The following is a 16795-nucleotide window of genomic DNA, read 5'->3' as shown; positions in this document are numbered from 1 at the left end:
ACTAGGCATCTCTCATTGAGGGCCGATGTCACATGGTGGGGGGCCTTAGGGACAGAGGCACATCATGACCTCCCCTCAGGCTGTGTTTTTTTTTTTTTTTTTTTTTCAGTAGAACCCTGGACACCGCAGGGGTCCAGTCTGACGTTCCTCACCCTGAGCTGGCCCAGGTGTCACCAACCTGGGCAGTGGTGGTGACTTTCAGGGTCACTGTGGCTAGGCCCTGATACCATGTTGTCTGGTCAAACCCCAGATTAGATGCTTTTGTGATTTTTTTTTTTTTTTTAGATGTCACTAACATTTAAATCAGTAGATGGAGTAAAACAGGTCACCTTTACCTAATCAGCTGGAGGCTTTTTTTTCTTTTAAAAGATTCATTTATGCATACAAGAACTGGGGTACAGGTCAGAGGTGCAGGGAGTGAGAGGATACACCAGAAACAGAGTAGGGAGCAGAACAGGCAGATCTACTGAAATACAGTGCTGAGGGGAGCAGTGGGCAAGACAGGAGATGTCTGCTGCACCATGTGGGTAGCTCCCTGGCCAGCTGGGAATCAAACTCATGCTGCAGAGGATGCAGACAGCTTCACAGTGCTGTGCTTAACCCCTTGTGCCACCAGGGAAGTCCAACGGAGGCTTTAAGAGAAAAGGTGGTGTTCCCCCAGAAGGAAGGATTCCACCTCCAGCTTGAACCACTGTGTCACCTGTCTCCTGACTCCCCAGATGTTGGACCCCACTATGGTGTGAGTCAATGCCTCAGAACAAGCCTCTCCCTCCTGTTGGTGCAGTTTCACTGGAAAGCCTGGGCTACTAACAGGGGTGGCAGGTTTATAGATGTGGCCTCATCTTGGGCATTTGGACTCCACTTCCAGTCCTGCTTGGTGGGTTTTATGGCAGACAGGAGGATGGGATTGGACCACCATCTCCAACCAGAGGGCTGCTCTAAGAACCCTCAGGAGCGGTGGGGAGATAACCTAGCTCCTGGCTCTGAGGGAAAGGCTATCTGAGTGTCCACCCTCAAGAGCTGAGGCCTCTGGGCGGTGCAGGGTGTGAGCACATTTCACCACATGGTCACATACATGGGCTGGAATGCAGGCAGTAGGCCGGCAACCCAGTCTCCTAGAGGAAAAACATGAACTCCGTCCATCGAAATAATCGTCAGGCCCCTGCCCTGGAATAGCATGTAACCAAACACCCTGTTTTATGGAGGAGGAAAATAGGGGGAAGGAGAGGCGCCAGGCAGAGTGAGCAGAAACCCCAAACTGGTGCCTAGTCTCCCCCCCCCCCATCCCAGAAGCCCCTGCATTCTTTGTGAGTGGCGGGACCAGTAATGCACAACACAGTCAGACATAGTTACAATAAAAACCTGTGATTTAATAAATAGGAGATGCTTCTGAACAGGCCCTTTGCTGCCTAGAGCCCACGGAGAGGAGTGGACGGAGCACATCTGAGCTTCCTGCTGGTTTCCCAAGACGGAGAGCACAGTGAGTGACCCACTGCTTCCGTGTCAGAAACCCATCCCCCTGGGGAGGGACCACAGTCACATAAAAGTAGAGATTGGCGGCTCTGAGCCAGGTCTGGCTACACTATACACCTTCTTGGTGCCTCTTGGTGCTCCTGACTCGGGAGCAGAATCTTTCACAGAGTTTGAGGAGCTCAGATAAAATAAACACAGATGAGGCCAATCCAGTTAACAGCAGCAAATCTGTCAAAGGCGAAAGAGAAAAGGTCAGAGAGAAGGGGGTGGCAGTGCAGAGTGGCCGTGGCATTCTTTGAGTTTCTTTTGTCCTTAGAGGCATGGAGGCCAGGATGGGGGGGCTGAGCACCTGCTCTTTCCATCCCCTGATGAGGGGGTGCCTCCTCAAGCTTCATGTCCAAAATGCTTCAGAGCCAGGCAGCTCGGAGGTGGGGCAGGTGCCCCATCTGTCACTGTGGCTTCCACTCCAGTGGATTAATTCCTGAAGTCGGCCCATGGCCACCGCTGCATCTTAGTGTCCTGGCTCCCTTCCCTGGCCTCTTTGTCCCTGCCTCTTACAAGTGAGATGTGTAGCATGGGTGGCACAGACCTTATATCTGCTCAGCTGATATAATTGCCAGGGGATGGAAATACATTTTAAGAACTGTTTTTGCTTCTATCTTCTCCCTGTGACCGCAGGACATGGTTGCTGATTTTTGATAACAGGAAGAGAGTTCACTGGCTCAGATGTGCCCAGAAGTTTGCAGCGAGCCTGTGTCCACCTCCTCAGTCCTGACTGCTCATTCCAAGACCCTCAAGGATGTGATCTGTTTTGGAGGGGTACTGCCTCGCTGACTCTCTGTCCCCACTCCCCATCTGCTCATGGTCATGCAGCATCAGGCAAACAGCCTAGCCAACTTGGCAGCTTTCCAAAAACAAATGTGGGTCTGCAGGAGCCTGGATAGGTGTGGACCAGAACCCCTGAGGTCCTGCTTAGGGCATGAAAACTGGGGGCACACAGCCCAGCTCATGGAATTGCTTCTTCCAGCAAGAACCGTGGAGGGCTGGAGCCCTGTCTGCAGGTAAGCAGTGTCCCAGTCCTGCCACCCTTGGATGAATTTGCTGCTCAGCTGGGCGCACACAGCAGGTTATGGCCAGGCCCAGGTCGTCCACTCCTGGTGTAGCCCCCGGGCCTCCTGGTCCCTGCATGTGTGCTGTGGGCCTCCTGTCCTGTTTCGAGGCGTCCCTTCCTCCATGTTCTCCATCACATCCCCTCCTTTAAGGACAGAAAGACCTCATATAGGACTCATTCCAGGAGAGGGTCCTAGTGCCCCCTTCACTTACCCAGTGCACCCAGGCTCTCCGTCTGGAAGACCTTCTGTAGGAGCGGAATATAGATCACGGCCAGCTGCCCCAGCACCGACCCCAGCACGGAGTAAAGGAACATACGATTCCTGAGAAAGCCGATCTCAACGATCAGTTTGGTCTGTGGGAGGAGAAGGGTGTGTTGGCCAGGACCCAGCCCAGGTCTCCGATAAACACGCTTCCAGGGACCACTGACTGGCTGGGCAGCGACCGCAGGGCCTCTGGGATGTGACGGGCCTCACCTGGGAGCGGCAGGTCAGGGCGTTAAAGAGATCGAAGAGCACGAAGCAGGTGAAGGTCATGGTCGTGGTGCGAGGGGTGCTTGCTTTGTCTGCAGGGATCTGGAATACAGTGCACAGGGTGAGCAGAGACTGAGGGGATCCCTGTTCTTCTCATCCTTAACCCCATGCATGAGAGGAGAGGACTCAGCTAAGCAGGCCCCTGGCTGGGCCACAGTGGGGTAGAAGTTACTGCTAGGATTTGGTCAAGTCCCCCATGTGGGAGTCACACATGGAGCCCAGCAGGTGTCTCTGACCCTCTTGGTGGGACCTGGCAGAGGACACCAGAATGATGGGGGTGTATACTTCTACAGCCAGACCCTCTAGTAGATGTCACTTTGCACAGGCAGGCAGGAGGAGGTGGACCCCATGGAGAATGAGGCTGTAGACCCCGACCTGGCTCTGCCATGGCCCTGGGGACCCGAGGTCTTGTCCTAACAGAGGTGAGAAGGTTCTGGGCACTTCTCAGGAAGTGCTTCCTCCTTTGGTGAGAGCAGGTGATGAATCCTTTCTCTGGCCTGCGGAGCACCAGTACGTCTCCTGCCTGAGCATACTCACTGGACCCGAGGTTATCGGCAGACCCTGGGGGTCTTCACACAGGAGCTCCTAGGCAGGGCCCGAGAACCTGCATTTCTCAGGCTCCCTGGTCTGTGTTTACCCCTAACACCAGGCTGAGCACATGGCTGAACTGCTGGGGTCCTTCACCACCTTCCTGGGCAGGTGAGGTTGCAGAGGTCATGGGGCACCCGAGAAATACTGGAGAGCAGGGGCTTGGCTGTTTCTGAACCAGGGGCTCCCTGGAACTGCACACAGCCCTTAGAGGGAAGATGGGAGTTCTTTTAGATTTCAGATTGTTTCCTAGTGAGAGCAGGAAGAAGTAGGAGTCTCTGGTCCCATTTGGGAAAAAAGTTGGAACTTTTCTCTGCCCAACTTTGATCTTTGTGTTACTTGTCTCCCCCATCAATCTGAGAGGAGGCAGGCCTGCTGCGCTTCACACAAGCCCCACTCCAGCACCTGCCACTCTAGGGCGCTCAGTGCTACTGACTGAATAGCCAATGACTTCAGTTGTCCTTCTGTCTTCCAGGAAGCTGACTGAACAACTCGCCTCTTTCCAGAAGATAAAGAGAGTCCCACTGATGATGACGGCAGCTGACAAAAGGGTGCGCAGGATCAGGGCTCTGCTGAGGATCGTGTCCTTGATGCTCCGAGGAGGCTGCCGCAATGTGTCTTTGTCAACTGGCTCCACCCCCAGGCTGCTCAAAACAAGACGAGAGATGCTGAAATAAGCCACCAAAAGGGGTTATTTCAAAAAGAATCATAGAGGGGACAACCTAGAGCAGAGGGCCACTGAAGTCACCATGGAAGGCTCAATGAGGATGGGGTGTTGGCCAGCAGCCTACAGGTTGTCCCTGGCTCATGGGGATACCCCTTACTCAGCCCCTTGGTGCCTCCTGGAAGATCCCTACTGTTGGACCCCTTGGGCAGGGGCACATCTCCCCCACCCTCTTATGTCACCTTCACATGCCCTTGACATGAACACAGGAGGGCAAACCACTCCCAAGGTTGACGCCCCCGGTCGTCCTGGAGCCACCCCCCATCACTCTTCATGCCCAGGCAGTTTCCATCACCATGGGGAACCCCACATGTTGGGCAATGTTCATCCCAGCTGGTGGAGAAAAACAGGATCCAAACCCTGTTCACCCCCAAACCCACTGTTGTCCGAGGGGACACCGCCTTTGATAACCTTGGAAACAGCAGGAGTTAATGTGGAAGCACAGAGGAGGGCAGGACAGTGAGCACCCACTCCGTGCAGGTCAACTGAGGTACAGCCAGGGGCTGCATGAGGAGATAGCCTTCAATGCACACGGGGGGCTAAGTGGGGTCCTCATTCCCTTGTCTACTGTCACTGGCCATGACTAGTGAAAATCAGCCACATGTGGAACAACACCCACTGTGTGCTCCAACATGGTGAAGTGGCTGCTGGGCCTCGCAGCCTCACTGCCTGATTCTCTTTCATTCAGCTAGCCTTATGCTCCCTTCTTATTCTTTCAGCCAGTAGTTTGCCTAGCACCCTTGTAGGAGCCCACTGGGACCATCACCAGTTCCTTGTCTCCTTGAAGGTGATATTTTAGCATGGAGATGGAGTTTAATCAAATAAGCAATGATAAAGGGACCAAGAGTGAGGAGGTGGCTGTTAGAGTAATCAGGGTGGACTTCTCAGAGGCAGTGACCCGAATGAACAGTGGGAATGGCAATAAGCCATGCAGGAGTCAGCAGGAAGGTGTCACCTGCCTTCTCATTTCTTCTGGTGCCCAGTGCCTGTGCTTGCCCACCTTGTAGCCCTGGCACCCTGCACACTGTAGGGGCACAGTCAGTGGAGCAGGTACTGGCTCTGCTGCAGGTCTCCCAGCCTCACCTCTGTGCTGGCGGCCCATCCATGATGATGTTGATCCACAGGATCTGCATGGCGTTGAGGGGACTGGGCAGGTTGCACACAGTGGACAGTGTGATAAGGCTCAGGGCAGAGATGCTCCTGTGGGACATGTGTCGGACACAGGGTGCTGTCAACAGAGTTGGTGGGTGCAGCCCTCGATGGCATTCAGGGTGCTGGCCTCTACTTACGTGCTCAGCTGAAATCGGACAAAGTTTTTGATGTTATGGAAAATCCCCTTGCCTTCCTCCACCGCATTCCTGTAGGAGTGGAGAAAAATGTATATTCTCAAAGAGGCCCACCAGTGAGAGATTTGGCCAGTGCCATCACCCAAAGGTGACATGCTGCTTGGACCCCTTTCCCACCCCACAGCTGTCAGGGACACACCAGCAGCCACCAGGGGACAGTCTCTGAGCACACAAGCACAGACTGTGGGTCACTCTAGGGAGCCTCATCCTTGCCAGGGCCCCTAAAGTGTCTGAAGCTCTTGGTGAGTCACCCCCAGCCCAACAGGATGGAAGGTCAGCTCTGGGGCCAGGGTAAGAAGGGACAGAATCCAGAAGTGGAGACACCTTGACCGCTCTCTGATGGTGCTCTGGAAAAGTCCTTTGAATTTGATCTCATGTCACTAATATATAGTAGGGAACGGTCTAATCCCCCAGTTTTTTTTTTTTTAATTTATACAAGAACCGGGGTACAGGCCAGATGCACAGGAGGGTGAGAGGATTCACCAGAGCCAGAGCGGGGAACAGAACAGGTAGACTGATGAAATACACTGCTGAAGGGAGCAGCGGCTGGCCGGGAATCGAACCAGCGCTGCAGAGACTGTGGACAGCTTCACAGCGCAGTGCTCAATTGCCTGTGCCACCAGGGGAGGCCCAAATCCCCCAGTTTTTTTAAACTACATTTGCAAAAGAATTAAAACCACAGAGCTATATATTAACTACCTTTTATTTTTTTAACAGAGGAAGCCTTATCACAAATTTATCTGTAAAGATTCCTTTCTAAAGCCATTCGTCAGGTTTTTGCTATTTCTTCCCTCCCACTTTACTGCTATTCCCTTGAGTAAATTCTAAGTTAATTAGAATGAATTCGAGAATTAGATTTAGAGAGGTCAGCTTAAGAGGAACACATAGCTTTCAGTGACCTCAGAATCTAGAAGTCTCGTCAGCGTGAGATGGGCTGCCCCATCCAGCACTCAGGCACCAGTGGTGACCTCTGAGGCTGAGTACACTCACCTTTAACTGGCCATCTCACAGGCAAGCATTTCTGTGTCATGAAACTTTTTATGACATGATTTTTAGCAGCCACGCTTGCAAGGCCAGGATGCCCTTCCTCACAGGCGGCCCAGGCTTGTCCGTCAGTGCCTGAACTGCCCCCTCAGGCTGCAGGTGAGGGCTCTGCAGTGCCTATCCCTCCCAGGCCCCCACATACTGTCTGGGGGTTAATTGGCCCCCATGACCCTGCTTTAGGGCATGCGTGGGTCATGAAACACCTGGAAACCTTTCTCAGCACGATCCCCCATTTCTCCACAACAGCTGACCCAGCAGGAAGGTGGTTACTCCTGGTTGTTTTTGCACTAAAAAAAATACCTAAAGAGGAACTTACATGATGGCTGAGAAGTCGTCATCCACCAGGATCATGTTGGCGGCCTCCTTGCTGACGTCGGTGCCCATCTGCCCCATGGCGATCCCAATGTCCGCTGACTTGAGGGCAACTGCATCGTTCACTCCATCCCCCGTCATGGCCACAATCGCCCCCGACTCCTGCAAAGCCTATGGAAAGAGGAGGTGAGTGCAGAGCTGCTGTCAGAGGACCTTCCTTCTAGATCCTCCTTCCTGCCTCAGAGGTGCCTCTCACACTGTGGGCAGAGGGCAGACCGTGCCCTGAGACACCAGCGTTGGTGGGCCCAGTGAAACCCATCTCTGCCCGTGCTGGCTGTGGGGACTGGGCAAGACCCATCCGTAGCCCTCAACCTCGGCCTCTCCATATGTAAAGTGAGGTGACGGCCCCGCAGGACTCTGGAGGAGATGGAGTTGGGCAACTGGTAAAGGCCTCATTGCCATTATTAGTGATAATCAGCATTTTGTCCCCTGAAACCACAAGGTCCCCGAGTGTTAATATTTTCTTTGCAGAATAACTGCACAGAGGTTTACTCTGTGGAATGAAAAAAAGCCCCTAAATAAAAGCCCCTAGATAACACAAAAAGCAACCATGAGTAAAGATAAAGAACACATTTTCAACATCTGCATGTATGGAGAGACCAGGATCCTGCATTCCAGAGATTTCCTCCCTGGGGCTGCATAATGGGGAAACCACAGCAGCTCTTTCCTGGGCATCTGCTATGTGCCTGGTGGTGTGCCATGAGCCCCACAGGGACTTCCTTTGCTCCTCTCGCCAGCCTGTTATCCTGTGTACAGATAGCAGGAAGCCCAGGGTTGGCACAGGCTGGCACAGGCTGGCCTGTTTTCCCTCTGCACCCCCTATTCTTGCTCTGCTTTTGGTGTGTATGGCAGCTTTAGTTGCGCATGTGTCCACCCTGCAGAGCTGATGCTTGCCAGCAGCCCTGCCACCTAGCGCACCACGGAGCATGGCGTGGGCACAGTTAACCTTCACCAAGGGAGCTTCCTGCCACCCCTGACTGCCCTGCCCTCTCCAAGCCCGGACAGGCAGTCCTGGCACAGCAGCCGGGAGGAGCAGCCACGGCTGCACCAGCTCAGGCCCTGCACGGCCCCTAGGTGGACACACGGCGCATGGCCTACCTTTATGATGGTGAGCTTGTGCTTTGGGCTGGTCCTGAAGAAGACAGACACCTGAGCACAGAGGCACGAGAGCAGTCAGTGCATGAGGGGCTGGGCTGTCCTTCCACCTGGCCCTGGGACGCCCCACCTTCCTGTCCCCTACAATCTGTTGGCCCTGGGAGGAGGAAGATGAGGGGGGACCCACCTCTGTGATGTGCTTGGCCAGTTGGCCCTTGTCCATGCTTTCCACCTCATCCCCCGACAGCGCTGTCAGCTTCCTGTTGCACAGGCCAATGTGCCTGCCTGTGGTAGGAGGACCCCTCTGAATGCCTGTTCTGGGCCCAAGATGGGGGCCCCCATCCCCCACTGCACCCTGACACCTACCCCTGCCTCAGAGAGCTCATATAAAACCAGGATGCATACCTGTACTGAGGACCTGTTATGCTACCTGATTTCATTCCCACCCACAGAATCGCCTTGTGACCAAGGCCATACTCTCCCCACTGGAAGGATGAGACTGCCCCTGGGTCATGGAGCTGCAAGTGGCCACCTCAACCCTGATGTGGTTCTGCCTAAGACTAGAGTCTGTTCTCTTTCCTTGGTGCCCAGCTGCCTTGAGGTTGTGGGGGGAGGACCAAGGGGTGACAGACCACCCTCATAGCAGCAGTGCATCAAGGGACCAAGGATCAGCGTGGACCATGCTCTGCCCAGTCCACACAGCTGGTGGCAGGAACCAGACAGCTGTTGCTTTGAGGACAAGGCGAGGTGATGGGGACTAGTCCCTGGGCAGACAGTAGGTTCTCAGTGGACTGAGGTTGCTTTCCCTTGGAGAACCTGCTGATACTTTAAAAACAAATGTCACCAAAGTCAGAGATCTGGCCCGCGAATCTCTTCCTCTTTTCTAAGCTGCAGGATGGCCCCTGGTAATGCCCCGCTGCAGGCATTGCCATCATAAAGGGATGGGCAGGTTTCCACCCCTTTCCCCATTACCTATGGCCAAGGCTGTCTCTAGAGCATCTCCCGTTATCATTTTCACCGACACGCCCGACTCGGAGAGGACCTGGACGGCTTCCTTCACACCAGCCCGTGGGGGATCGATGATTCCAACGAGACCCAGGAAGGTCAGCTGCCCGAGCTCGGGCCCAGCAGCCAGGGCCAGCACTAGGAGAGAGGTCCACAGGCCCATCAGCCCCAGCCCCGTGTGGAAGCCCAGTGCCTGCGTGGGAGCAGGGACTAAAAACCCTGCTCGTGGGCTGCAGCTGTTGAGGGTGCACCAAGTAGAGAGAAACACTAGGGGTGGCCTGCCTTGCCAAAATCTGTAGTCCACTGGTGGCCTGGACGCCCGCTCCCAAGCATGGCCCGATTTGATCTATATGTCCTTGGTTTGCACTGCACACTTTTGTCACCTGCAGCCACCACCAAAGTTTAAGAAAACGTGTGACAGGCACAGTGGTGAGAGGGCTGTGTGGCTAGTCTTGGCCCTGACTGCTTCAGTGGCCCAGAAGCCTGGCCTGGCTGCTAGGGACGAGCGCCTGGGAGGTGGGATGAGAGATCGGACCTCACTGTGTCACCATGGAAGGGGCTGTGGCCACGGAGCCTCCAGCTGCGCCTCCTTCCTGCACGGTCAGAACACAGCTCAGAGTGCACAGGCCATTCAGTGGGCAGTCCTCGGGGCTCCCCTGCCTGCCTTGCCCCTGTGGTCCACAGATTCTTGAAGACCCTCACTCCGGGGTTGTGTCTACACACACGGGTGCTGCCCACGCCACACTGCATGTGGTCAGCAAATGCAGGCGGGAGGCTGCTACCCCTTCTCTGTGAGCCACAGCTGCCTTGGTGGCACCATGTGGAGGCTGGGCTGGAACTCTGGCTGGCCGGCCACCTTACTGACTAGGTAAGTAAGCATGAGCCTGTTAGATTCGCTGTCACATGCAGACTTAAGCTGGGGGCTGGGGACACAGGCACTGACCCCGCAGACCCAGCGACCCCATCCTCTTCTCCTCCTGCAGGCAGAAGGACCTCTGTTGGGGCGTCAGAGGCAGGGGGATGCCCCCGTTGTTGTACGTGGTGCAGTAACAGATCACTTCTTCAAAGGCCCCCTTCATGAAGTAAATGTCTTCCTGCTCCTTGGAATAGAAAAAAGGAAGACAATCTGTTGTTACTGGATGCTCTCGGCGGTGCAGCCTCACCTGCACAACGATGTTGGGGGCAGGGTTACCCACAGGGACGGTCTTCATTCCTAGTCAGGTAAGTCATAGAGGAGCAGCCCATAAAGGGAATGAGGCTGGTGTGTGACCTCCCCCCACTACTCAGCTCCCCATCAGGTCCCCTTGTTAATATCAGGGCAGCTGTGCATTTTGTTAATGACCTGTCTCCCAGCCAGTGCTATGCCTTTAGGGGCATGACTGGCAGCTAGTGACTACTTCAGTCAGACTCCGGTCTCCTGTGTGCGGGCACAACTGCTATTCTGCTTGCCCCAGCACCAAGTGCGCAGCTGACCATCTCCCTGTGTTTTTACTATACTGTCTCCCAGAGGCCTGGAGCCCCAAGGAACAGGTGCCAGGAGAGTGTGGAGTCAGTGGGGAACGGCACCCCCTGCATCAGCACAGCCCCTGCTGGCTCCCGGGGACGGGGAGCGGGGGAGCATGGGAGGATGTCTAAGGCAGTATTTAGAGGGGTAAAAAGCCAGTTACAAGCACACTTAACACACATACAAAACAAGCGTGACCTGGCTTTGAAGGTGTTGCCCTGTGTTGGGTTTGAGCATTTGTAACCTCAAACACGGCCCCAGCTGCCCCCACCTCAGGCTGGGATGGGCAGGGTGAGAAGGAGGCAGAATTATAAAAAGCTTCCATTTTTAAGTCACATTTCTAAAGTTTTTCTCCCATCAGTATATATTACCATTACCTCCAGGCAGGAAATATTTGAAGGTATTAAAACATTAAAAAATCCACAGCTCCTTATAAGCACCCTCTCATAGCAAGGGGCTGGAATGAGCTGGCCAAGCTGCCTGCATGAGAGGAGAAATCTCAGCCTGGCCTGACATGATAGATTCGAGAGAGGGAGACTTGAAGCAAAGGGTAGGAGAAAAAGCTAGAAAGGCAGTAAAATCCCCTGTTAAAACAAAACTTTTTTGAAAAACTGCAGAAAATTTTAAAAAGGAGGAAGTCTGCTGAGCTCCTATCTGGGACAGCCTTGGCTAGCTTGGCACACGCTGCTCTGGCCACCATGATGTGTCCACGCGTGTGTGTGCAGTGAGGGACAGGTGAGCTCACTGTTGACACATTTTGTGGTGGACATAGGGATGTGCCTCCTGGGCCCCCTCAGTAATGAAGGGCTTTTCCCCATCCTGCTGGTTAAATGAGCTCACAAGGGAACTCAGCACACAGATGCCAAGGAAGGACCCCCAAGTTAGCCATGGGGGCAGCAGGAGTGTGCAGCGGCTCCAGCTGCAATTCCTACGTCGTGATGTTATGGGCAAGCGAGTCTCATCCCGAGCACCAGAGTCCCCAGCAGACATAGGGTCTGGCTCCCACCCGCGGTGTCTGAGAATCTGTATTTGTAACCAATTCCAGGTGACACTGATGCTGCGGGTCCAGGGCTTTCCCTTTGAGAGCTGCTGTTCCAGATGAATTCTCCACAGAGGACCCGAGAGAGATCAGGTGCTTACTTGCTATCAACTGCATTTTCGTGGAACTAGCTGGTGACTTGAAACTCTCCTCCTGGATATCTGTAGTCAGCTTTATTGGCGATGGGGGTGGGGTGGGAAGAGGCAGGACAGCAAACTCACCTCAGCTTTGGGGCTGCATTTGACCGCCATCCACTTCTGCTCTGAACTGAAGGGAATCTCTTTCTTTCTCACGTATGAATCTTTAACATTACTCATGTCCATCTAGGATAATAAAATGGGGCGCTTCAGTGAGTTGTCCCAAACCAATGTCTGTGTATAGCTCAGTCCATTTAAGATATTCATTCTTCAAACCATCCTCGGAAGACAAGAAACTCAGGCCTGTAGCTCAGAGAGAAAGGACCTTTGCTTCCAAATGTTCAGCTTGGGAAAATGGTCCCTCTTTTTCTTGTCCCAGTTACATAAACATAATACCCCTTTCTCTCCCCCCTCCCCGGGTTTCCCATAAGTGGAACATGCCCAGTGAGGATATAGCAGTTTCTAAAAAACAGAACTCCTGGGGTCTGACATTCGTTTGTTTTTTGATGGCTTCCAGTCCAGTTACTTGGTATCTCTGAGCCTCAGTTTCCCCAACTGTAAACCAGTCCTAGCCTGTGCATCTCATTGCCCCAGGTGTTGAAAGTGCATTCTTGAGGGCAAGACTCCTTTTAGGTACAGAGCATAGATACACAGCCACACGTATTTTCAGTGTAGCTGAGGTATTAAAATCTGAGGAGATTATTAGGCCCCGGAGGAGAATGTACAGGATGAGCTGCGACCTCTACAAAAGAGAGCTGAGCCCTAACTTGATGATACCTGCAAGGGCGATCTCATTTGCGAACAGGGTCTTTGGGATGTAGTCAAGTCAACATGAGGTTATTAGGGTGACCCTAATACGAAGAGGAAAAGGAAGCAGAGAGGAGAGCGATGAGGCCACCAGCCAAGGACACGGTGGAGGACAGACAACAGAAGCTGGAGAGGAGCCAGCCCGCCTGCACCGGCCTTTTCGACTTCTGGCGTCCAGACTCAGTAAGTGCCTATTATTTTAACTACCCATTGCGGGTACTTTTGATCGGCTGCTCCAGGAAATTAACAGCAGAGTCTTATAATGGACAAAAGGTGCAAAATCCCCGCCCTGGACAGGAGGATGAGTGAGAAGAAACACAAAGCTCTCAGTTCCGTGTCTGCTTCCCAGGCTGCGGTGAACACCTGCCAGAGTAAACTCATAAGTTGCAGAGGACAGGAGGTTCTGGAACCTCTGCTCTTGGCTGCACAGGCAGTGGTGGGTACAGGGTGGGTTGAGACACCAGGGTTTTGCTCCTGCTAGAAGCCAGTAAGCTTCCCCTTCCCCGCTGGGCATGGGAGTGGTTGGTGGGTTGGTTTTAAAGGGGCAGTGTGTTCAATTCTGTGTCACTGACAACCTGGACAGTATTTTCATCTGTGAAAGGAAAAGAATATGTGGAACAGTCTTAAGGCAGCTGCTTACAGGAGTTGAATAAAAGGGTCATCCTTCTGGCCACTCATGGCTCACCCACCACTGGTCTGGAACTTCACCCAGGCCCAGGCAGGGAGGAGGGGCCTGGGTTCCCTGCCAGGGGAGGGAGGGACAGATGGACACAGGACAGTGATGAGTGAAGCCAAAGGTGAGCAGAAGTGGAAACAGACGTGAACTTGTCCGAGACAGCTGTGAAGGAAGAACAGACGGGAGGGACCTAGCCCTGGAGGCAGTAGAGGGTGCTGGGCAGGATGGAATGACAGGAGCTGGGGGTTCCCAAGTGGAGCACCCAGCGTGGGGCTTCCGCTAGATGGGGACAACCTTATGGGCCCTCTTCTGTGCAGCATACACACCCATTGCTCTGCCACACAACCCCCAATCTCAGGGGGCAGGAGGGGATGCTTAGAAGTGCTAGCACATGCTCCCAGAATCGACTAGTGTATTAAAAGGGAACCCTCCTGTGGGGCTGTGGTGAAGGACAGCAGGAACTGTGTTGGGGTGCAGAGGTGAGGCTTGTTCTTCTGTCTTCCCAACTCTCCCTTGGGGTCTGCGCCATGAGGCTTCTTAGAGAATGGCCAGAAAGGGGTCAGATACCTGCAGAACTTTCAAAACCACATCTCTTCCCTACCAATCAGCAGATGGCCCCAGGGGTGGGGGTGTCTGGGATCATTCAGGATTACAAAGCTTCCCCATCCCTCTGTCACTTAGATGGGAGTCAAATTCTCCTGCTCCCTGGACGCAGGCACTCACCTTCATAGCCAGGGCCATCAGCGCCCCTTCTGTGGGCTGCCCCATCACCGAGTTTTTCTTGATGATAGCATTATTGGCAACACAGCCTGCCTGAAATGGGGAAATTCCAGGTGTCCAGTTAATACAAGGGGCTGTCCCCCCTCAGCCCCCCCCAGGGACCCTGGGCTTCAGAGACTGGAGCTAGGGGGCCAGTCGGGACAAGATTCACTCTTTAAGACAAACCCCCTCTTCATAATAAACCCTGGACACATTTATTGACTCTGCAGGTGCTGGTTGTTCCAACAGTGCTGTAAGATGACGGTGGGAAGCAGGTAGAGGATAACTGGTGGCTGAGTGTAGGGTGACTTGAGTGACCCCCCCAAGGGGTTTGTGTTTCTGTTGGGGGTGATGGGGATTAAACAGTGGTGATGGCTGTGTGACTGTGTGAATCTAGACCAACTGAAATGTACACTTGAAAGGGTGAATTCTATGGTAAATGATACTTTTTGATCAAAAATAAAGATAGAAACAGACATGCACACAAATTGGGAGGCAGGGGGAAGCTCCCAGCTTCCTTCCTCATGGCCGGTGATCCTGGGCACTCATGTTACCTCTCCTAATCTGCATGACTGAGCTGACAGGGCTGGCCGCCAGGGTTACTGTGGAATTAAGTGGCACCATCAGGGTGGGAGGGAGCCTAGCAGAGTGGGTGCCCTTGCAGGGGGAGGCGGTGACCTCATATTCATAGAGGGCACGTTTCCCGTGAGGACAGGATGTACATAGCCGTATCATGCGTGTCCAAAGCACTGGTTGCACACTCACGCCCCGACACGGAGTGACTTCCAGCAGCAGGGGGAGCACAAGGCACCACCTCTTACCTCCTGAGTCACCACCTTCATCCAGGCCACCAGGACCACCTGACCCCTGAGGCGTGGCCCAGTTGTCAGCAAGAACCATTTGACACAGCTGGCCCTTCTCTTGTCAGGAGCCTCCCCATCAGCAACTTTTAAACATGATTTCCACCATAGTGCTTGACACTCACCTCCACTAATTTTCCCACTGAGACGTTGGCAAACTCCTTAATAACCTCCTTTGCTGGCAAAAGACACACTGTCCCTTTACCATTATATCCAACGCCGCTGACCTGCGGGAAAAGCAGCACAGTGATGTTCACCAGGAGTCAGAAACGTGCTGCCCCATTATGTCTTTACTGGGGATCCATCCCCAGGACATAATCCCACCCAAAGACCCAGCTTCAAGCGTGAAGGTGGTCCCGGTGGGGTTAGCGATTTATCTGAACACTGTTGATTTCATAAACCTCAGTGGGGTATTCTGCAGCCAGTAGCATTTATAGTTAGGCAAGTTAAGCCACAGCATGGAATCTTCTGGAACAGGAGTAGACAAAGTTTTCCTTGCAAATATTTCAGTATAGGCCACACAATCGGTGGCTTTTCAAGTCTGAAATGATGGACCATGTGCAACAGGAAGGGTGTCTCTGGGGGCAACAAAACTCTTCACGAAGGCGGGTGCAGCCCATGGGCTACTTGCTGCTGACCCTGGGCCTGCAGAGTTTTGTATAAAATGCATCAGGTTACAAAATCACTCGTTCTGGGAGCTTACAACTGAGCCAAATGCACAGGAGAGGGACTGAAAGCAGAGATGGAGAATTGGGGTTGGTTTATTCTGGAAGGTTATGGGTCGCTGTTTTCTAGCTTCTAAATTTTGTTCATGATTAGCATTAAAAGATAAAAAATAAAGGTAGTGACCTTACATCCATCATCTTCCTATTTGTAGTGAAGAGATTATGCAAGAACCTTATGTTGGTGGCTTTCTAATTGCTAACTGAGACCATGCCACATGCTCTCTAGGAAGGAAGGGTCTCCGGGGCATGCCTCTCTGTCCAGAACCTTGTAAATTTGCATGGACTCACCTCAGCATGGAGTCCATCAGATGTGACAAGCTGGGTGACAGTCATTTCATTGGCAGTCAGAGTTCCCGTCTTATCAGAACAGACGACATTGCAGCACCCTGGCCCAAGGAAGCATCAGCATTTGTAGGGAAAAGAGATCATCCCCACTGACTCTCAGGCTCAACAAACATGGCTCAGACACCTATTCATGCCCATTAATAAGGACTCAACCAGCTGGTGTCCCTCACCTAGAGTTTCCACGATGGGCAGCTTCTTCACAATGACCCTCTTCTTGGCCATCCGCAGCACTCCCAGGACCAGTGTAACCATGACAACGATGGGAAGCCCTTCTGGGATGGCAGCCACAGCCAGGCTGTTTTGAGAAGTCAGATAGGTCACTTTTAACACGCACTTAAGGGTGACATGAATCTCAACAGGGTCTGGCAACACTTTTACTTGGGGAAGTTATTCTGTGGTGTCCCCATACTGTTCTCCACTCCTAATCCCATGATGTACCTGTCTCCTTCAGCAACCATTGCTCTGAGGTCTTCCCCTGTAAAATGCTGGGAAGGAACCTCTCTATCAGACCCCCACACTTTAGTGTGAATTAGTCCTTTTGCATACAAAGTGTTCTCATTTATTAGAGAGGAAAGCCTTTGGCCATATGTGAGCATATTGAAGATGCAAGGTGACTGTGTACAAAGCCAATTAATGACACGGGGCTTTCTTAT

The 16795-nt window shown here is 53.1% G+C and overlaps 1 protein-coding gene across 1 annotated transcript in view; it reads right to left on the bottom strand.

Moving 5' to 3' along the window:
• Positions 1-1582: 1582 nt before the first annotated feature.
• The window catches only part of ATP2C2 (ATPase secretory pathway Ca2+ transporting 2), a gene marked incomplete at both ends in the record, with an annotated part of 49514 nt that continues 34301 nt past the window's right edge, over positions 1583-16795 (bottom strand). Inside the window, 16 exons of the mRNA XM_084256843.1 lie at positions 1583-1701; positions 2797-2938; positions 3060-3158; positions 4201-4348; positions 5512-5628; positions 5718-5786; positions 7135-7301; positions 8289-8339; positions 8473-8570; positions 9258-9428; positions 10234-10390; positions 12055-12156; positions 14177-14266; positions 15198-15299; positions 16086-16183; positions 16313-16437. Coding sequence (XP_084112969.1) covers positions 1583-1701; positions 2797-2938; positions 3060-3158; positions 4201-4348; positions 5512-5628; positions 5718-5786; positions 7135-7301; positions 8289-8339; positions 8473-8570; positions 9258-9428; positions 10234-10390; positions 12055-12156; positions 14177-14266; positions 15198-15299; positions 16086-16183; positions 16313-16437 — 1855 coding nt within the window. The remainder of the gene's footprint in view (positions 1702-2796; positions 2939-3059; positions 3159-4200; positions 4349-5511; positions 5629-5717; positions 5787-7134; positions 7302-8288; positions 8340-8472; positions 8571-9257; positions 9429-10233; positions 10391-12054; positions 12157-14176; positions 14267-15197; positions 15300-16085; positions 16184-16312; positions 16438-16795) is intronic.

Source organism: Talpa europaea (assembly GCF_964194135.1).
Source record: "Talpa europaea genome assembly, chromosome: 16".
NCBI lineage: Eukaryota > Metazoa > Chordata > Mammalia > Eulipotyphla > Talpidae > Talpa > Talpa europaea.
This window is presented reverse-complemented; position numbering and strand designations above follow the sequence as displayed.